This window comes from Telmatherina bonti (assembly GCF_933228915.1).
Source record: "Telmatherina bonti genome assembly, chromosome: 19".
Classification (NCBI taxonomy): Eukaryota; Metazoa; Chordata; class Actinopteri; order Atheriniformes; family Telmatherinidae; genus Telmatherina; species Telmatherina bonti.
Window position 1 is genome coordinate 15,268,614 of NC_136617.1, and position 22,940 is coordinate 15,291,553.

Here is a 22,940-nt window from a genome sequence, read left to right on the forward strand (position 1 = left end):
ATCATTGCATCCATTTTTTCCTTTTTTTTTTGGTTACTTCTAACAATTTATGACCATAGTTGTGGGTAGGAATGTAGATTGGCTAAATCGAGTGCTGCCTTTTGACTTAAGAGCCTGACAGGTGGATTTGGTTCTGTGGATGCTGTGTACCAATCCATTCTTCCCACAATTATGAAGAATACCATGATATAGTCAAACTCCTCCACTTGGGTCAGGATCCCTATCCTGATCCAAACAGGGCACTTCAGCCTTTTGTGGCTAGTGGAAGTGCTGATTCTCATCCCAGCTGCTTCACACTCTCACCAGTTGAGAGGAAATCAAATGACTACATCATCTGTCAAGAGCTGACACCCAATCCTGAGGCTACAAATCTAGGCCCTTGTCAACACCTTGATTGCAGCCAGAAATTGGAAGAGTCATGAGTTCAACCATCACAGCGAACATACAAACCCTAACCCTCACTTACACCCCCCCCCCCCCCCCCCCCCCCGCCCCCCCCCCCGCCTTTTGTCCCAAACAGACCCCTGTGTTCACACTTCTTCTGCATATTTTTAGATTTCCTGTGATTGCCTCCATCTTAGTGTGGTATGGATATCCGTGTTTTGGTTTTGTATCTACTAATTCTTTTTTTTTTTTTTTTTTTGTGAGCCAATTAGTGGTATATTAGATACAGATTTAGTTTAGCAGGGTCGTCATGGAAGATGATCAACCTAATACTTTCACAGAATCAGATGATTATTTCATGCATATTAAAGAGAGGTACTGACTTCTCGCCTCTAATTTTATGTCGCCTCTCTTTTAATCTGTTTTGGGTGCTAATCATTGCATTTATTAGTATTTAAAGACTTTATTTTCCTGCCTTTGTCTTCATTAAATGGCAAAGCTCACTTCCACACATGCCTTTCATCTGACTTCCTCAGAGAGTGTGTGTGACTTTGGTTTGATTATTCTGGATGAATATGCATTCCCTCGTGTTATCTTGGGTGTAAGAATAAAACTGAGAATGAGTTATAAGGCAATAAAAATAACACACATGTCCTAGGTTAAACCTGAAATAACACCACTTTTCTTTATCAGCCTATTTAGTGGTACTACTTCAGTATAATAAGTAAGAATAATCATGAGATTTACATTGCATTGTATTGTGTAGTTTTTATTATCTGATTATTGTAATTACCAGGTTGCTCCTCCATCCATTCTTTCCCTGTCAGCTTGTTCATTTAGTTGACAATATATTTCTAAATTTCCCCACTTATAAAATCTGTCAGCACTTTAATCAAATCGAACTGCAAGCCCAAGCTTTAATCCTCAGAGTCACCATTATCATAACCAGTAACGTCTTTCATAATGCTATAATTAAAATAGCTGTAATTAGATGATGGTGGTGGAGTCTTAATTGACTGGCAAGTACGTTTCTCTGTCTCACTCTCTCAGCAGTGTCTGAATATTGTTCTTGCTTCCCTTAGGGATGGATATTGACATTTAAATTAGACACACAGACCAGGGTGAGCGTCTATTTTTGGACATTTTAAATGGGGACATGGACCGGCTCCTTATTTCATCGTCCATTGTTTTAGCTTCCAGCACAAACCTGCATTTGTTATATGAATGGAACTGTCAGCATCACCTCCAAGTCCACACAAAACCAGTTGTGCATTTCTGTTATGTTGCAGTTTTTCCTTCCCTGAATGAGAGCATCACGACCTGCTTTTCCCAAAGTAGCACATATATTACCTGTATCTCCATATGAACAGGTGCACATTAGCATGAAGGCAGCTCTCCTCAGTACAGGCACAAAATGATGTCTAATCACAGCTGAGCCTGTGCACATCACAGAGAGAAGTATTTGGTTTATATAGATGGATGCTTGCTCTGCGGGAAAGTGGTTCCTTCAGAGTGACTGATGTCTGTGGATAATGATGAGAACAAAGAGGGAAGCTCATTGTTGGATATTTTTGCCGAGAGACGGCATAGTACAGGTGTTTTTGTGTGAATGCTGTGTGCTCTTGCAGAAGCGAGCAGCCACTCCCTGTGGGAGAACACATCTTGGGTGGTTTGTGAATGCCTAATTTTCTCAGAGTTGCCTCTTCACTTAAAGAGGGCCTTGCAGAAGCTCTCAAGGTTGTCACGGATGTCAACATTAGAAGTGACTGACAAGTGAAAATTAAATTAATGTTGAACTGTAATAATTTCCTCAGCATGTTAAAATACTGTAATTACAAAGAAATCATGTAGTTTAACATTTTATTTTCAGTGATGATACCATTTATTACTTCGTAAACAAGAGACTGAGTTGTTTACGTGTTTTTACAAAAGGTTTTTGTATACTTTTCGTTCGTTTGTGATAGATAGGTTCAGTTGGTGGGCTGTACTGTCTTATGATTGGCTATTTTACTGTCAGCAGGCCTTTATCATCAGAGGCTGTTGTGTTTGTGTTTATTGCAGTTTCTGATGGGTCCATATTCATCCAGAACAGGATTGTGTTGACGCTGCACTTATCAAACAAGTCAGACCTGTAAATGAGCTGTATCGGATCCTCGTAGTCTTGGGTTGGTCAGAATTTTTGCAAATTCGTCGACAAGCTATTTCTGTTGTCCAAAAATGCCTATTTCCCCACACGCATTGTGTTTACCAGTGATGCTGTACAGGTAATATATGGTAAAACCAGTGCGTGATACATTCTCTATGTTTTAGTATCTAAAATGTACTTTACTGTATTTAAAATAAAAATATTCTTGGCTGCCTTTGATTTTCATGTATACTATATGATTTTTCTCTTTTAGTTTGTCTTCCAGTAATCATCTTAACAACAATCTTTCATGTAAAAAGATATTTTTATTTTGTGCATGTTCTCTTTTATTATTGTGATTTTACAAATGAGGGCCACCATAGTGTTCACATTACAACATTTCAGACCACAGCCTTGCTTGCTGTAAGTTATGGTTCCTTATATTACCCAGCTGAACCCTTTTTAAAGGAGCTGCAGAAACACTTCTTTTTTGGAGGGTGAGACAAGTTTTGAATGAGCGCTTCAGTTGTAAATGTACTTTATGGAAAAAGCTCACGCCAGGTTCACACATGAAGCTTTTCCGTGAATTACAATATGTAGACAGAATGAAATAGGAAATCATTTTAAGGATTTTTATGAAAATAAACATGCATTCAGAATCAGGGCTGGGAACCTTGGCTCTGTTCTGAAAGTCTTTGGTGTCTCCCTGTTCCAACACACCCGATTCAAATGAATGAATCACTGAGCAGATCTGGATAAGCTGTTGGATCCATTTTATTTGAATCTGGTATGCTGGACCAGGGATGCATGGAAAACCTGCTGGATTCCAGCCCTCGTGCACCAGAGTTCCTTCCCCTTGATTTAGAGTCTGCTTTCTGTCATTACACTATCAGGAAGCTGTTTCTGGATGCTTTTAGAAAATTTCATAAACACTTCCATAAAGTGAGGTTTTTCCATAATTCTTAATCCCCCCTTTATAGCTACAACATATTAAGACTCATGCAAAGCTTCATATTTTCAGCTTTAACTTCAGTTATGCCTCATTGTTATTGTTTATGTAATCCATTTTGGGTTTCCAACCCGTGATTTCAATCAAGACCATGATAACAACATTTGAAGTTTAGACTCCCTAGTTGCTTTCTCTCCTTGTTCTGGCTCATTGAACACATCAAGAGAGTTAAACAGTGGTTGAGATGGGGACGAAGCTCAATGTTTCCGGCAGACCCAAAGCAGCGTTTAAACCATGATCTGTAAATAAGTCTTTAGAGTCTAATGTGCTCATCCAAGCAAGGGTCTGTAAAAGCTTTCGGTGTCCCAGTCCTGGTTTTTTCCTTGTTCCACAAGGGTGCTCTGCCACACTCTGTGAGCAGTGCTGCTATGAGCTCCTGATAGACCATTTGGTGAAGCTTTTTTCTACACACTTTATAGACTTTATATGCATGAAGAAGCAGCTTTGTTCATAATAAAGTTATTAAAAAGAAACATGATATACAAAAGCTGTTTTACTGCCTTTTGTTTTTTTTCCCTCAAAGCTACCACATGGTGTTTTTGTTCTGTGGAATATTCTGGTTTTTTTTAATCAGCATGAGCCTTGCTTTGTTTGGCCCTCATAAACTCCTGGGTGTGCTTTCCTTCCAGTAGTTTTACATTAATCCACTGCTCTGCAGATGGTAGATGTGTGGTGCTATGGGTTTGCAGGTGTGTTTTAGTCAGAAACAAATGGGATCAATACAATATGTTGAAGCTCAAGGAACCTGCAGCGATCAGCAGGCAAGAGGCCGGGTACACCCTGGACAGGTTACCAGTTTTTTCCCTGATTATTCCATACTGGGATGTTGGAGGCACACAATAAACAATGATCCCATAGATCCTCCTCGCCCTTCACCTCTTCCATCTTTTTGAGTGGGACACACAGGATTGTCCTCTTCATGATGGGCTTATTTTAACTCAACTGGTTAATTTTAAAGTGAAGGAACAGTGACGCTCATAGGAGCTCCTTTCCCTGTCCCTCAGGGAAACATCAGCCAACATTCCTGACACTCTCACTGAACTCCCTCTGGTGCACCTGGAAGTGCTAATTCTCATCCCAACTCCAGACTTTCTCCATACCTGCTGGAGGTTGAAGCTCCACACAAGACCGATGGGAATAAACTATCAGCAAAAATCAGAAATACAATCCTAAAATGATTGACCTGCAATTACCTCCCCAGTTCCAAATTGGTTTATTTTTGGTGGGAGTTTTCTAAGTTGTCATAGGTTTTAACGACTTTATGCACATTACATAATAATATAAATGTTTAAATAGTTTAAGCACACACAAAAGTTTGTATTTTCAGCCAGTTTGGCTGAACTCTTCTTTATCTGTCCCATCATAGACTTTACTTTAGAATAATAAGTGAAATGGGATCTGAAGGATATCACAGTATTCTCCAGTCTGACCTAAAGGGGGAACAAAAAAAGCTGACAGTCAGCGTCTTCTGTATCCAGAAGGCTACTTCTTGCTCTATTAATCAGCACGTCTAAGCTTGAGTTAGCTGTTTGATAAGAGGGTGGAACTTTTCTTTGCCAAGAGAAAAACCACAATCTTGCAGAGAGTATCAAGCTGCTTTTTGTACTGTTCATAAATTGGCCAAATGAATTGCTGGTGCTTCTTTAATACTGTGAGCTGAGCATGGTGTAGATGAGAAAATGAAGCAGTTCAGATGTGATACCAGCTTGTAACGCCATTTAGAAAGTAACAGGATAAAATGTTGTGGGAGAAATGTTGTCTGCAAGTTGAGTAATTTTCTGACTGCAAATAAAACCACAGGTGTCTTGAAATGAAGATAGTGCTAGTAATAGATAATCAGTGGTCGTTGGTATACTGTAAATTACTGTGTTTTGTCTCTGCTCACTGCTTGAATTTAAAAATAGTTATTGTCTTTATTTAAAATCAACTCTCTAAGAGAGATAAAATATTGGCATTGGTGTTCTTCAAGAAATCCTAACTTTCTTTAGTCAAACTGCTCAATGGTTGTTCCCTCCCTGAAATTTTAGAAATATTGCTTGTAGTTTGTGTAAAAAAAAAAAAAAAAAAAAAAAAAAAAGTGTCATAGATAGGCCTGTCGCTATAAGTCAAATCATCGAATAATGAGAAAAAATGTGTGCAATAAGTTTGCTGGACGCAATCATTTTCATTTGTCTTTCTTTTCTCTCTCCCGAGTGCCACATTTGTTTTTAGACAATATTAACTAAACACGGTAATACAACAAGCTTCCGTTTGCACGTCAATTGAAGTTTTCCCAGCTGGGAAAAAAAATACTAACAAACCACGACAGTCCACAATCACTGGTGTGTTTAACTGAAAGATTAAATACAAACAGGACAGTGCATAATGGTGTGCAGTCACAGTTTTGTCGGTGAAGCGATGCTGCCCTTTAATATTGTTAAAAAGGCGACATTTTGAAAAATGTTGCAAACATTTCACAGCCAGTATGAATTGCCTGGATGAACATACATGTTCCACAACTTTACAATGACATGAAAAATGACATACTGAAGGCGATCAAAGACATTTAGTTTTAGCATTCTACCTCTGGTCAAGTCTAAACATGTCCCCTTATATGAGCTTGACCATAGACTGTGTAACTGTGTTACATAGTGTTTAGAGTCCATATGTTCCAGATAACCACATTGCAAAAACCCTACAAGAAATCCTGATCTGTTTTAGCAGACTGAGGACTAGATGAGCATAAACCTGTGCACACCACACTCAATGTTTTTAGAAATTAAAGTATGTTGACCTTTGAAAGAGTGTACTTGTATTATTATGGCATTGTTGTTTTAGTTGAAAATGGTCTCAATATGACAGCAATAATCGCTTAGCACAATATTAGCGTTTATCGCAATAATTTCTGAGGCAATTAATCGCATGGCAAAATTTGTTACCGTGACAGGCCTTGTCATAGAACGCATCTCATATCTACATGTTAAAGGCATTATGCTGCTTCTGCAAGACTGACTCATGAGCTGCTTGTGTCGACAAGCACTTGAACAGGTGTACCAAATGAAGTGGTCAGTGACTGGGAGTTGCTTGACGAAGGCTGCGTCCAAATGTCCACACTATTCCCTAACCACTTAATTAGGTCCTACACAGTACAACACTATCTAGCACACTATTTAGTTCTCTCATTATGTTGGTGATTTGGACATGAAGCTGACTTTTTTTTATTGTCACTAATCACGTGACTACAGACTGTCATCACGGCAACCACAACGGCAATCTAACGTGTGTATAGAAAAAAAAAGAAGTATTTTATTCATTCTTTAAATGTTTAATCAATACATGAGGATATAAAATAAATCATCTAAAGTTGTTTTTTTTTTTTTTTTAACGTACTTTGATGTCCCATGTCACTTTCACCACTTTGAGCCCTTGCCTGTGGTCGATATAGACCCGTCTAGTGACCATTGCTGCTCACTACTTTCAAGATGCATTGTGGGTAATTTTAAGTGCACTACTCTTTTTTTTCTCTCTGGACGTCCAGACTCTCCCAGAAAATGGCGTGAGCACTATATGTAGAGCACCATGTAGAGAATAGTGTGGACATTTGAACACAGTCTAATTTGTTTTTCTTGGCTTAAATTTGTGAAATTAAAGAAAAATATTGAGAAATTGTAAAGCTGTAACAGTGATTTTTGTTTCAGTTGTGTATAAATTCCCTTGTAGATCTTTGTTACAAAATTGTAACATTTTTTTTACAATTTTAATTCCTTTAACTCAGACTTTTAGTTTTTTCTAAAACAATACAATAATTGTGTTTGTTTTTTCCAGCTGTGTTTTTTTTTGCTTTGCACATATAATTGTGGCCATGAAAGCAGCTATACAACCCCTGAGACATTAATATTTTAACTGATACTGACTTAAGTGTGAACTCACCAGGGGGCAAGTATATGATTCCCATTGTCTTTTGCGCACAGGATTCATTTTATTACATACATTTTTCTCTCTCTGTATGGTTGTAGCCTCTGACGCCAAGGAGCAGCAGTTTTGGATCAGTCAGCTTCAAGCCTGTGCCAGACGCCACTCCGACAGCAGTGCCAAGGTAAAAAAAAAACAAAAAAAACATCATGCACACAGCTTTAAACCGGTGTCCAAGATCTTGACATCTATCAGACTGAGAAGTGAGTGGAAAGTCTTGACCTTTCAGTGGAGGTCCTTGCTCGCTTGTCTCTGTTTACAAATGTAATATTTTTTCATTTCCGATATGAATTCTGGTCAGCCTCAAGCCCCATTTGCCCCATATCACCTCGCTGTAGGAGCTCATAAGTGCCAACAGGAAGTCCTTTCCTCTTTTTGCCTTCAGTTCAGTGACCTTTAATGAAACAGAAGATCACAGATTTGTCACAGCAGTTTTTCATTATAAATGGCATGACCACTCTTTAGGTACGTTTCCTAGTCTTTCAAGTTGTCTTGTGTTTTTTTTCAAGCTAAATTCAGCTTCAGTGCTGACTTTGTGCTATATTTTCTATTCTCATCTTTATGACCTGTTGATCCACCTGTATTCTAAATAATGATTCATAAACTACTTACCTCCTTATGCTCAGATAAACTTCCACTACCTCCAGATTTCATGCAGCTAGCGGACTGTTAGCTTGACACAACCATCTTAATACAAACACAGTGCATGCATGTTATTTGGGACTTTATGCAGCACAGAGCTGTTATCACAAAAATATTTTAATTCTCATGTCACAAAATCTAAATATATATGAAAATTTAGATGCTAAAGGTCTGTTTGGAATGATAAACTAAGCTAACTAGTTTTTATCATAGACATTCACTCCTATATTAGTTTTTCCCACTTTGTGGTTAATTCATACTTTTAATAGTTAATAGTTTAATAGTTGTGAATGTATATTTGTATGAATAATTATATTTCATAAAAGTTAAATGTAGTTTCAGTTTATAGCAAGAAGAGTTTGCAGAAACATATTGAAGGCTTAATCTCTAAATTCTTGACTGATATGTTGAATAGCTTGTGATGCTATGATGACTTGCCATTTTTAATTTATATAATTTGCAATAAATGATAAGCCAAAGGTTCTTTTCTGGGGCTTCCAGATGGTAAAGATAGTTTCCAAATGTTATCAAGGATGTGCAATCGCCTGTGATTGCAGGTGATTTAGCTCATCAGTGTAGCAGAAGGCAGTAGAACATACTTTATACAGCGATAGAAAACTGAAGATTAAAACAAAATAAAATGAATGCTGCTGCATAACAGCAGCAGCATGAAAGTGTTTTTTATTAATATCATTCAGATAAAGTTTGCCTTCAGTAGTCATTATCAGTTGTCTTCACTCAAGCGGCCGTTTTATTGTGGTTGTTTCTGAGAAATGAAGCACACAGAAGACAGAGATTTTTCATGGAATGGCAAGTTAACTTGTTAGTTTTCTGTTGTCCCTGCCCATACATTCAATCATTACACTCATTCCTCAGGAGTACTTTGACAACCATAGTGGTGTTTCTACCAGTTGAATCAGCCTGAAAAGATGAAAATTGAATCTGACAAGTGATGGTTCAGGTGCACTGAACATACAAGAGATCTTCCCTGGTGCTCCAGACATGCCCAGTGGCAATGATTAAATTGAATTATAGGAGCCTTAAAGACATACCACTCCACTTCCAAGCTGCACCCACTCATGGCCAAGATATAAAGATTCTTTTGACATCCTCTTTAATAAATTAATCATGGTCACTTTAAGGACGATTGTGCTCACTGATTTACAAAAACAACAAAATCTGGATTTTTAGAGTTTTGCTTTACGTTCAATCTCCTCAAATGTGTGTTAGAGTGTGTGTGATTTTTTTTTTTTTTTTTTAATTTCTTGAATTTTACCATCCAAAACAGTAAAATGTATTCACTTTAGTTACTTTAGTGAGCAGGCTTTCAGAAATCTTGCGGTCGTACAGAGTAAGAAAGCTGCTCTGTGGTTTGTTGGATAATAATAAAAAAAGTCAAACATGATTTAAAAGTTTTAGTTCTCAGTTAGTTCATTGGAGGATTGTAAAGTCAACATGTAGAGGTCCTTTTTCTGTCCCCATGAACACACATCAAACTGAACTTATTTGCAACCTCAGTCCTTCATATCCTTCCTGGAAATGTCATATCTCTGCAAAAAAAAAGTGCAGATGCTTCCACATTATTTGTCCACCTTTTGACTTTCTAAATATAAGCACCTAAAAGTAAAGGATCGAATTAGATATAGGAAAATAAGTGTAAATGGAAAATAGATTAGCCAAGCTAAGACTTAGTCCAGTTATCAAGTAAGACACTAGAAAACTAGAAAAGCACTCTGAGAGCGCAAGCCTCCGCAAAGTGCGAATGGCCCTACCTCACAATATTAAAGAATCCTTTGAAAAATACCTGGATCCAAACCAGTGTTCCTCACTGCTTCGCATGCGGCTCACTGCGGCTCGTGAAGTAGCCGCTATCTTTCTGAAAATGATGTCCAAACAAGTCATAATGATCCTCAACAGTGCAGTTTTCTCCACAAATAAGAGCTGCAGGCTGCTTGCAGAAGCTTTGCTGTCGTAACGACCCTAACTGACCCTGTCAGAGTTGCCAGTTTTGGCTAATTTCAGCTGCACCGAACTCTGCCAAAGAGCTGCTCCGTCAGTAGCTCCGTATATTTATTAAAAAAGAAACACCGACATTCCGGAGACATTATTGTATTTTCACCATATACTGTTGCATAAGAACACCATTACTCCGTGCAATATTTAGGATAACGATTCCTTGCTTAAAAGCTGAATGTTAATGATTTGGCAACATAGCAGGATACATATTGTTGAATTAACAGTGAGGATCACTGATCCAAAACGTGATCCAGATTACCACCAAAATTAAATAGGTTCCTCCTTTTCAAATTTCCAACAACTCCTGAAAATTTCATGAAAATGCATTCATAACTTTTTTAAGCACTTTTTGTGCTTAAAAACAATACAAAGTGCTTTACATTATAAAACAATTTACATAAAAATAGATAAAACACTAACACACATACACATCCCCTTTCACCCACCCACAACCACCCTCACCCATGCCCTATTAGCCCTATAACAGTTGAGAGAAGATGAATGGCCAGGTGCATTTGTACCAGAATTAAGGTATAAAGGTATTTAAAACATGCAACCACAGTGAAGAGGAGTTAGGATCACTGTGTAAAAGCACTTACAATGTGATGTTTGAAATGTACTTGCCAAATTCAAGTCTGTTTTATTTATTTTTTTTTTTTCCTCTTGACGTAAGACTGAGCTGTCACGGTAAATATGGTACAGTAGCAAACCCCTACTGCGTTACTTCAGGATGCATGTGTAAATGCTTTGAGCATAAGCATCCTTTTCACATGCTGACAGATTACAGCACTGGCTGCAGTGCAGATATATTTATCCACAACCAGCCTTTTTGGGCTTCATGGATTAATATTTTGGTGTGTGAAGTTGTCTGGGTTTTGTGCAGGCTTCAAGGGATTATTTGGCATATGTGTGCATGTGTTAACTGTACCTCTATGAGCTGTATTCCCATCTGCCAGATCCAGTGAGGAATGAGGTGTGTTTGAGTTCCTCTTGAAGCTCATCTATTGCTGTTTAAATCAGCAGTGGATGAAAGAAAAAATAAAAATTAAAAAATAAATAAAAACTGAAGTTTATTATTTCTTTTTTTGAGTTACTGATGTTTAACTTTTTTTCTTTGGTCTTAATATAAAAAATGTATCTAGCCACCGTGATTGCCCTTAGGTTTGGATCTTAATCAAACACTGGCTAATTACTTTAAAAATCTCCAAAAAGTAGTGAAGGGGTACTTTTTGGAGATTCTGCAAGCCTGTTTTTGATTGTTTTTTCTTCTTTTTAACTATTGAATTTGGCATTTTTACATGCTGTAGGCCATAGATCTAAAGATGCATGGTGCTTTGTGTTTGAAAATTCAACCAATATACAAATAAACCTACATTCAAACTAATGGACAGCAAGGCGTCACCATTTTGGCCACAAGAATGTGTCATGTGTGATTGTGATTTGAATAGTTAAATGTCTGTCTTTGTTGGCCTATCCAGAGGAATAAAGAATATTAATATTAGGCGGCACATTTCTAAAAGAGATGCAGTCTCCCTGCAGATGAAATGACTTATCTAATTAATCTAATGTTAGCATGAAGCTACGTAGCAACACTAAACCAGTTAAATGGTAGCATTAGATTAGTTTTAAAGTAACGTGACCTCATGTCTTTTTTTGCAGTGAGTATTTTTAGGGACTATAGAATTTTCCATTGAAATAACTAAATATCTCAGTATCTACATTACATAGACTAAGGAAAAGGTACATGATCCAGTTCAATTTGTGCGGGAAGCTAGCAAGGCTGTTATTTGACGTTAAAGGGTTAAAGAATGAGGAGCCATGCATTAGATGGTTATAATGCACGACGCGGAGTCTAGAACACCACGACGCGCAGTGCATTATTACAGTCGGATGCATGGATCAGAGTTGTTCAATCTGCTTGTACCACGGTTCCACACAATAATCTTTATAACAAATTTGTATTTCTTTTTTACAACACTTGCTAAATATCATAAAGTATTGGAACTATTGCATGCTGGCCTCGAGATACTTTTTATGCCAAAAAAAATTGTCAAGCTACAGCGCATTTCTGTCATTCACCTGTTAAAAGACAGCTGATCTGAATCAGTTCATTAGTGCATTGCTACGGTGAGGCCCCATAACTGAGATTTTACAGTGTTTTAGGTTGCCGAACTACATGTGCGTACAAAATAATACAAAAATAATGCATGCCAGTTGTCATTAGAATTGACCATGATGTAAAGTAAGCAACAGAATGAAAATGGGGACAATCACCGCCTGCAATAACAAAATATAAGAATAAAGAGAGAGGAAGATTTCTTTTTTTTTTGTAATTAGGAAGGACGCAGATCATTCCCAAGACCAATTTTAGCCCCAGTATCAGCAGCCCAACAGCTTCCGATGTGGAGTTTTTATTTTTCTACTCAAGTCATTGCGGTCTACTATCGCCACCAGATTGTAAACCAGAACCATTAGGGGGAAAAGCCAGTGATCCCACTACCACCGCATCGATCTCTATATACTTCACCCAACTAACTTACCTACTATTTGACCTTTTGTTGAAAATATTTCCATATGATGATACTCATTATTAATGCAAAGATGGTTTATTTCTCACGTCTCTCGAATATGACCATAGTTGTCACAGCCTTGGACAGAAGTGTGTGTGTGTGTGTGTGTGTGTGTGTGTGTAGTGTGTTAAGAGAGAAACACAATCATTTTATTTCTTGGTGTATGTCCTCCCTGATAAGTCTTGGCCACCCTGTAACTACTCTGGTCATAAAGAGTCCACGCTTCTTACTGATGTATACGTTTCTTTATTCCATGAACCACGAAACACCGTGAAAACTGAAAGACAAAAATGTCTTTTCAAAATCAAGGCTCAAACATTCTTTTCCAATCACAAATATATAAGAAAACATTCATGTTTTAAATATCCAAATTAAACTTTATTTACAATATATCCATAAACGAAAGAAATAGCTCAACAAACGTACAGTGTTCGCCTTTCAGACCAACCGTAGAACTGTTAAGAGCATAAAACTCCTCCCGATGTCTCTATTACTTTACTCTTTTTGGCGCTTAGTGAACAACTTCCGGGGCGCAGCCACATGACCCATGACGCAAACCTATTCCCACAGAAACAGCAGCACAGCGATCAAACAATGGCCAAAATCATTAGAGCGTCTCCAAAATAATACAATCAAACACTCCAGAACTGTGTAAAAAATAATTCAGTTTACATCAAACTCTACAAAGAAAAACAGCGCAGAATGCTGAGCTCCATCGTTACTATGGCAACACATAAACATTGAGCTGAATATGCTGCCCGGTACACACCCCATGTACAAAAGTCTAGCTCTGCCACTGACTGTGTGGACATATTCTGACTCTGCTTTTACATTTCTTCTTCTTTTTTTTGATAGTTTTTTTTTCTTTTTTTTTTTGGTTTCAGGTGAGAAAGTTAAAGGGCTCTGATGAACATTTGAGTGTGGAGAAAGCCGGGGGAGGGCAGGAAGTGCTGGTGAGTGAACAACACAGATGCTCATACAGAGAAGTTTTTACAGCCATCTGCTCTAGACAAATACTCTTCCTTTGGTGTCTTTAAACCATTTAACACCACTGCCTCATTATATTGCCTCATTCTGGGCTGGCTTATTCCATATGTAGCTCTTCAGCATTTCAAACTGCTACACAGCTGCAACGAAGGGGACAGTCCAATTACTTCACTCAGCTGTGTTAAGAAAAGCAATCAGAAGATGAGAGAAACTGGATAAGCGAGGAAGAATGGAGGGAGGGAGAAGAAATTAGGCTTTTCTTTTCTCCTTCTGCCCAGTGGAGATTGGTGGCTGTCTTTGTTGTTTGGTGACTGTAGTAGGGTATCTCCATGGTGGCAACTATAATTACGGTAACTGTTGCCGTGGTCTAATCCAGTGTTTCTCACTTCAGTCCTCAGGCCCCCCTACCCTGCTTGTTTTAGACATGATCCTCCTCCAAAGCACCTGAGTCAGATTATTGAACTTCCTCATCAAGTTCTTTGCAGCCTGTTTACGAGCCCTTTGTTTCATTCAGGTGTGTTAAAGTAGGGTTGCCTAAACATGAAGGGCAGTTGGGCCTGGAGGACTGGAACTGAGAAACACTGGTCTAATCCAACCCTGAGCCGCTCTGTCTGCTGCTAAGATTGTTATCGCAGCTACTTGGCTGATGAGGCAGCCAACAGCAGAAGCTCAGCTACATCTCTGATAACAAACCTGCATGGCATGGAAGGTGTGGCAGGGTTTATTTCACACCAAAAAAAAAATAAAAAAACAAAGACAAAAAATGGTTTCATGCACACATCAACATCAAGAAACTAAATAATGGTGCTGACACATTTGTACTTTTGATTTAAAGCATTCAAGTGAAAACAAATACCAGAAAATTTGTAATTTCTATGAAATTAAAGCCTACTTCTTCAGAATATCCCATCGTTTGCTGAAATTACATTTAAATGCCTGTCTAGAGCTTTCAGAGTAGCAAATGGAGGAAAGGCACATTCACATCAGCCTTTTTAATTCAAATCCTAGTCTGTTTGCTCGGAAAGTCCGCTTCATTTGGGGAAATGTGAATGTGCCAAACAAATTTTGATTCAGATTAATGAAGCGGACTGGGTCTGCCTACAAACGCAGGTCTCTGTCTGTTTCAAGCGGACAAAATGCAGGAAGTAAACTACAAAGAAAGTCACTTCCCGCATTTGACACTAGGGCTGTGACGATACGCTTTTGTCCCGATTCGATTCGATTCCGATTTTTTTGGGTGCCGATTCGATTTAAATTGCGATTCTTACAATTCTTTGATGTTCTGATTTTTGTAGATTAAGAACAAAATAAGTGTATAAAACTTATTTTTTTGCTCATAATTTTTCTTGATTTCAATTAAGAAAAAAACAACACAGTAGCTAGACCATCATTCTGCTGCCATAATGGCCAAAGAAGACAAGTAAATAGATAAATAAAAACAATAAAAATGACAAATTTTTTTATAATTGATTATTTTTATTTGTTTGAAAAAAAAATTTTTTTTAATTAAAAAAAAAAAAAAAAAATCGATTTTAAAATTGTGAAGCAAAATAATACAGATATTTCGTTTAGATTTTCCCACCCCTATTGCATTGTGGGTAAATACACAGCAATCGCGGTAAGAGTCCTCTGCCTCATCTTTTGTTCGTACTGCAGTCATTGTTGCAGTGTATTTCTGCAATATACTCGCAGAAGACAAAATAAAAAACCCAAAACAGCGATAGTTTCTTGCTCTGTTTAACTTATGACGGAGTTTTCTTCTTCTTCACACGGGTCTTGTCCTCTCTTTTGCTAAATACTAGTGCAGCGCCACCTTTGGTGAGAATGGGGATATATTATTGTAAAGATTTGGCTTGTTTTATCAAAGTGCAACTTGAATATGATCTCGGTTTGCATGGACACACACCCCTACAACTGAGCCGAGTCTCCAATCGGACCACGTCTGTAATGTATAAATGTTTTACTCTGGCACACAGGACCTGGAGACTCTTCAAATTTCCTTTTAAATGTCTTGCAAATTTTACCAGAATTTCTAGTTATTTGCTAGAGTTGAGCTCAGTTTTCTCTTGTGCTGCAGTCACAGAAACCATGGCAATGATTTGAGTTGGAATTGGATGCAGAGGAAGAATGAAGTTCAGACTGAAGTCATGCTATTGAATATTTATATAAGGGCCCTTATCGAACAGGCTGACAGTTGCTGTTTGACACATCTGGAGCTTTTGTTGAACGGCTGTCTCATTTGTATTTTCGGTGTGTGCCTCATTGGTATTGTTGGTCATTATATTTTTTTCCCTGCTGATTTAATGTATAGAATTGGCTTGTTGGGGAGGGTGCATGCTGCCTGGCTGTTTGGAGCAGGAGATGAGTGCACAGCAGTGAAGGCGGAAGGCAAATGACTAACATGTTACACACAATCACTTCTCATTTGCCATCTTTATCTTTTCTGTAAAACGAGCAATGCTTTTCTAAATAAAATGTTGATTGTTTGTTCAGGTTAGCAGTTGGATGTAACCTTTTAGTGTAGTTAAGTGTATGCTTATTTGTAAGGCTGCTCGATTCTGGAAAAATTTTATTTTTGTCAATACTGATAATCAAGATTATTGAACCTGATTACTCAGTGTGCCAAGGCAGGGCATTCACCTAACAAACAGGAATGCACCTACTTTAGCATTTTCCTTTTATTAAGTCCTGTTTTATTACAGCTTTATTATACAGCATATTAAATATGAGCTCACACACTCAACTTTAAGGTTTTCTCCACTTCAAGAAAAGGAAAACTTTAAAGAGAAACAGAACCAACACTTGTTTTTATTCTGATTTTGCTACTCTGGGTTTATATTATAGGATCGCTGGAAAAAAGAAGGACAAATTGATCTACAAAGACGTGGAAATTTGTGTTTGGTTGATTATTTCTCCCCTAGCCAGTCTGAGCACATTTTGTTGCGGGATGGCGTCCCATTCCTATATATAAAGTGTGGGCTTTTGGTGGGTCCTTCCATCCTCTCCTGTGGGTACTTTGTGATGATCCGGGCTTTGTGGGGGAGAGCTTTCTTATTCCAGAGGACTCCATCCTCTGGATTAACCACCCATCAACTTCTTAGATGATATTTAAATCCTGTTTGAATAATTTTCCTTGTGAATATTTTTCCTTTCTGGACTTTCTTTAATAATTGGGAGATAAAGTTTGAATAAAAGTTTGTGTATTTCCCCCTTTGAGGTTAAATAAGGTTTTTATCTTATCTGAACAGAGGAATGTGTTTTTTCTGCTTCTGTAGCCATGTTCATATTTTACATTGTTATTAAAGAGTGAAATAACCACACTGAAAGTGTGTGAAACCCTTTTGCTTAAAAAAGCAAAAACTCTTAAAATGGATAAGCAGAGACTCCTTTAATCTCTCTGGCCGGTGCTTCCTGCAGACCCACTTCAGTTTGACCTTGTTCATTTCAGTGTCACTGCTCCACAAGAGGTTGCAACTCATCAACTTCAAGCCGGCTTCCTTTTTCTATGCCCTTCCAGTATCTGCTTACAGCAATGTTTGTTGTAGTTGAATTTTTCATCCTGGTTTCAGAGTTTCATAGTTAAAAGGGATAGAAAATAAAAGTAATTAGGTTGAAGTGTCATCAGTTATTAGATTATAGGCTGGATGATTGTGGGTTCTATTAGGTTCCTGAAGAGAAAGCAGGCAGAAAACGTGAGAAAATGGCATGAAAATGGAATTTGATGGACAGTTTTTAAGTCTGAACGCTGCAGCTGTGTCTTAAGGACGGGATTGCAGAGCAGGAAGCTCAGCTGTACTTTATCAAGCTGATTAGCAGCATGATTAGCTTTGAACTGTCATTCTGATGAGAAGCTGAATCCACACATGCAGCCCAACTCAAACTGTGGACCTTGGATTGAACAGGTCATTGTTGTCTTCACCTGATTATTTGATGCAGTTTGTCTTGCATTTTGTGCAGTCAAAATATGTTGTGATGTGTTTGTGTTATTTGTATAAAGGGTTGCCATTAGATCCTGCAGGGCAGCAGCTAGTCTTCCTGGGGCCCTCATACTCTAAAAAACAAGTCAAGATTGCATTCAAACCGAGTAGTCATGTTGCTGAGTTTTTTTTTTTTAATTTTTGTTTTTTTTTATTTATTTTTTGTTTGTTTTGTTAAATGAGGCAATCCTTTCACCTGCAGATGTGAGCATTAGCATTCAGTCATGCTGAAATGTTTGTTTTTATACTAAAAGTTCCTGCCGTCTTCCTGAACTTCTTCTGATTCTTCTTTGGGTGTTTTTATTTGGCAGTTTCTGCATTGTCTTCGGCTGTGTCCGAATGTCCACACTATTTCCTTACCTCTTTTTTTACTACTTAGAGCTACACTATATAGCACACTATATAGTGCACTCATTCTGTTGGCAATTTGGACACGAATCTGGATATTTTCTCCTCATTGCAGATCATGTGACTACCAACTGTCATCATTGCAACCACCACACGTCATTCCAAATCCAATCTAAACTCGTGTAAATTTTTTTTTTTTTTTTTACATTGTATTTTATTCTTTCTTTGTTGCATATCTATGCAACAAATAAGGAAATAAAATGATGTGTAATTTTTGTTTTTTCAACCTGCTTTAACGTTTTTGTCACTTGTCTCATTTTGAGCTCCTGCCCGCAGTGCATTGTGGTCAATATTGACCCGTCTAGTGACCATCGATGCACACTACCTTTCAAGATGCATTGTGGGTAATTTTAAGTGCACTACTTTTTTTCTCTCTGGACATTAGGACGTCACTAGAAAATGACGTGAGCACTATATATGGCATTATGTAGGAATAGTGTTGACATTTGGACACAGCCCTGTTCCTCTCCTTCTTCTCTGATTGGTTCCTTTAGCTGGTTGCGAGTCAGATATACAACCCAACACCCTGTTGACAGAACTCGATGAAAGACCTGTGCAGAGCTGGTCAGTAATCCCTTTATTTTAAAATAAGGGCAGCATCTAAAACCTTTAGAATAGAAAGAATTGAGGACTAGAGTCGGGATCACTACTTTAGTCCATATGCTGGAGCATGGAGGTGGAGTTTGGTCAGCATTTCAACAATGAAGGAGAAAATATTTTTTCTTGTTTTTGCACCTCAAAGAAATTTGAGAACTGTTTCCCCTGACATGGCATGGAAAGAAATATGGAACAGCGATGGGTTCTTGTCCATAATTTTCCAAAAGACAGTCACCTACAACAATAGGTAGCAGTAACTCATGTCTTATCGTATCTCTGCTGATCTATCTTTTACATCTTTTTTAAAAAAGTTCTTTAGAAAGACTCAGTCAGACTTTGCAGACATCAGCCATCCACTCTTTTATTTTATTAACTAATTTTATTTCATTTTACTTTATTTTTTTAATGTCTTGTCCAGCATTTAAGCAAGCAGAATAATAGCCTGGATGCTGTGTTCTGCTGAGCAAATTTACTTTGCCAAGGGGAGCTTTATAGATATAATGATCCATTAGATATTCTTGATTTTTATGTTATTTTTCTGGTTATTTTGCACAATTGTTTGTATTATTTAGAGTTTGTACTGCTGGACCAGACCGAAGAGGATAGAAAAGGGACAGAGGAAGATCCGAAAAAAAAAAAAACAGAGAAAACACCACGTAAAGAGAGAGAGAGAGAAAGAGAGAGATAGAGAAAAACATACATACATATGGATATACATGCACATATACACACATACAGACCCGCCTATATATACAGACACTCACATATACACATACAAGCCAATCATAGATTCATTGTCCCTCTGCGGCAGGACAAAGCCATCAACAGCACCAGAAACAGAAAGAAAACTAGCTGCTATTTATGAATAAACCTGCCGGAGGACTCAGTGACTGTCACATGCAGAACATACAGAGTGGAACGTGGTCAGAGAAGAGTGATCATGCCAATGTGGCCCCGCCCACACAAAGGTAAGGGGCAGGCCAGGATAACTCCAAGACCTTGGCAAACGGCAGCCACCCCCAAGCACAGACCCCAACCACTCCGGAGCCAGCCATGCGTCCACCAAGGAGGGGGCCTAGCCCTGGCCAGAGTCCCCAGCATTCAGGGGGAACAGGCCCCGGTGGGGCCCAGACTGGCAAGGACAAGCCCCCGCCGGGCCCAAGGCAGACAGAGCGTGGGCCCCAGGGCCTCAAGAGCCCGGACGCAACCCCCCACCCTCCACAGGCAGAGGGACCATCCCGCGCCAACAGAGGGCCAGGACCCTCAGCTCGCCACCAAGGGGCAGCCAGGCTGCACCCCAGTGCACCCGTCGTGTTCTCCAAGCACAAGACACCCCTCCACCATAAAAATAAAAAAAAACAAAACAAAACACAAACCTAATTTCATTGTCTTTACACTGTTGGCATCACACTGGTTTATCATTTTATGTTTCTGCCAGCTCCATAAAAGCTCTACTGTTAGTGTGGCAACATTTTCCCTGCAAATGTATCTATGGTGTGGGAGGAATTTAGCTGGTTTGGTGTCTTGCATTGGGTGGCATCATCTTCCATTCCCCCCCCCCATTTCCTATGGTTATTCCCTCTGTGCTGCAGGATGCACTGAGGCTGACTGGTCTGATGCATGCTGTGGAGCTCAGTACATCAGTTGGGTGTTTTGTAACATGCTGCAGATTCTTTTTTTGTTGTTGCTGCTGCTATTGTTTTTTTGGCTTTACTACACACCAAATAATTGATTAATTTTATACATCAGTAATATATTGCAATTCTTCTGCTTCAGTGCATGGTGCCAATTCAGCTTCACAGCTGCACATTTAGATAAACTTTACATTTATATTTGGGAAAAGTGACCTTATTATTTCACTTAACCAAACTTATTAACAAACAAGTAATTGTGGTATTAATGTGTCCTGTGGCGCAGAAAATGACAAGTCAGCAGCTGATTGTTGTGCTTTGTGCCCATGCCGCCTGACTGGGCAATATCCGCCCACGGTCACCTGACGGCAGTGCACCTGTGAGGTGTAAAACTTGGACTTAAGTCCTTGCAGATACTGACGGGTAGTATACTAAGAATGACCAAAGGGGGAGGTGATGAAGCTAAACATTTATATAGTTTTAATTTTTGCCTTGTAAGCAGCTGATCTCAACTTCTTTCCTGATTTTAAAAGGCTTAATAATATATACTTTAAGTCAGGTTTACATTGACTTTGATTTTAAAGCAGAAACCTGTTTTTTTTTTCTTCTTTTTTTAACTTGAGTTCATCTTTAGACATAATCACATGATGATCGGTGTCTACCTTCCCTGCTCAACTGACCTTCATTTTGGTTTTTCCTCTGTTCATTTCCTTGCTTCTCTTCTTTAGTGTAGTGAATTGCTCGGGGGCTCTGTGCCAGTTTTAGGCCTGTCTGTTGACACTCTTGAACAGCTGTCTTTTTTTTCCTGCTTACTCACGACTCCTGGATTAGACCTGCACAATACAAGTGTTCACCCTTGTAAGCTGATTATTTTCTGTTAGAATGATTACAGAATTGCCAACCCCGTGCAGCACCCTCTGTTCACAGTGCAGACGCATGTAGTCGCAAGAAAAATATCCTAGTCATTGGTGTAATTTTTCCGTTTGGTTTCATTCAGCTTTGATATCTAAAGCGTATAAAATGCGTATTTATTCTCAGTTTGTACAGCTGATATGTTCTGACGGCTTGATTGTGGGTTGATGTCCTGGTTTACTGCAGGTTGAGCAACATCTCTCCACAACAGAGGCTGGTTGTTTCCTGCTCAGTGAGCGGCGCTCTGGGGTGGAAATTGTTTATTTGATCCGTTGTATTTTTGAGGCGGCGGTGACTGGACCTCTCTGCCCTTCTGAGGGCTAAATCTATAATGCCTTATCTCTCTGTGCTGCTGTGTGTAATGGTGAGTAAAGACAGAGGAGACTGGTTCTGGGCTAATGTTGCTGCCTGTGTGAGCACAGAGGTCAGCCAACTAAGGAGATGGGTCTGAGAGGAGGGGGGGGACAAAAGTTGTCTCCTTTCACACACAAATGACCACTTTGCAGAACTTTGTCAGGTTTTCATGCCTTTGTGGACAGTGGGAAGGCTGTATTTAAAACCAAACCCAGATATGTCCAAGACATTTTAGTGACTGAAACAAAGCTAGTTATGTTACCTAAATGCAGGGGTGTCCAAAATTGGTCCTTGAGGGCCGCTGTCCTGCAGGTTTTCGATTCATCCCATTTAGTGCATGTTGTTCTGGCCTGTAATTTAAGTTTTAATGCATCTAATTAACAGGGATAAATTGCAACAAGTTCAATTATTTTTGGGGGGGGGGGATCAAGTTTTTTTTTTCCCTAGACAACAAATTCCAGGATTGTTTTGTTCTGTTAAAGGTTTAGCTGTATTTAGTTTCCAATGGACCTTCACCTTAAACCATCCACCCATCCATCTGTTTTTTAACCACTTAGTCCAATTAAGGATCACTGGGAAGCTGGAGCAAAAGGCCAGCTTAAAGCATCTTCTTATAACAAAACTGTTCTTTTTGCTGTAAACTAGTTGATAGAAATGGCTCGTCAACTGCTGCTGCTGTTTGTGAATGTCACATTCTTTACAGATACAGGTTTGCATCAGTTAATTTGCTGGTAGATGGTTATACATCTGAACTGCTGCGCAGCATTGTTAGTGATTGGATGATATATGAGATATGATATGTGATGATATATATATATATATATTGGATGAGATTTGGATTGATTGTATTGGACGATACACAAAAAATATGTTGGCTTTATAACATTTTGGTTAAAACACTACTCATTTGCTCTTGTCTCAGCTTTCACACACACCTGTTTTATCACTTTTTCTCTCTTTTTTTTTTTTTTTTTTTCTAAATTGTTGAATCACATTTCAGTCTCACCCTCCATGACACTGTTCTTTGAGTTATGACAAGAATGCTGTAACTTTACGAGTGTCTGAACTTTCCACAAAAGGTTTTCTGAAAACCAACCAGTTTGATCTCACACCACCTGTTTTTGTTGGGTTGAACTGTGATCTCCTGTTTGGGACCATGTAGCGAAATTTCACACCTGTAGTTTTAATTTGAATCGAGGTAACATCCGTTTCAGCCAAAGTTGTTAGTTGGGAACATAAACCCAAGAGAAAGGACCGAGATTCACAAAAAATGTAACTCTGCCAGATTAAATTTTTTTATTTCAAGCTAATAAGCACTTACTGTTTAATGTAGAAGCTTTGCAGTGAGTTGCTGTTTGTGCAGCATTTGCAGAAAAG

At 38.6% G+C, this 22,940-nt stretch overlaps 1 protein-coding gene across 1 annotated transcript in view; it reads left to right on the top strand.

Moving 5' to 3' along the window:
* osbpl10a (oxysterol binding protein-like 10a) overlaps positions 1 to 22,940 on the top strand; it is a gene marked incomplete at its 5' end in the record, with an annotated part of 99,862 nt that overhangs the window by 21,623 nt on the left and 55,299 nt on the right. Inside the window, 2 exons of the mRNA XM_079258572.1 lie at positions 7,514 to 7,593; positions 13,582 to 13,650. Of these exons, the coding sequence (XP_079114698.1) occupies positions 7,514 to 7,593; positions 13,582 to 13,650 (149 nt within the window). The remainder of the gene's footprint in view (positions 1 to 7,513; positions 7,594 to 13,581; positions 13,651 to 22,940) is intronic.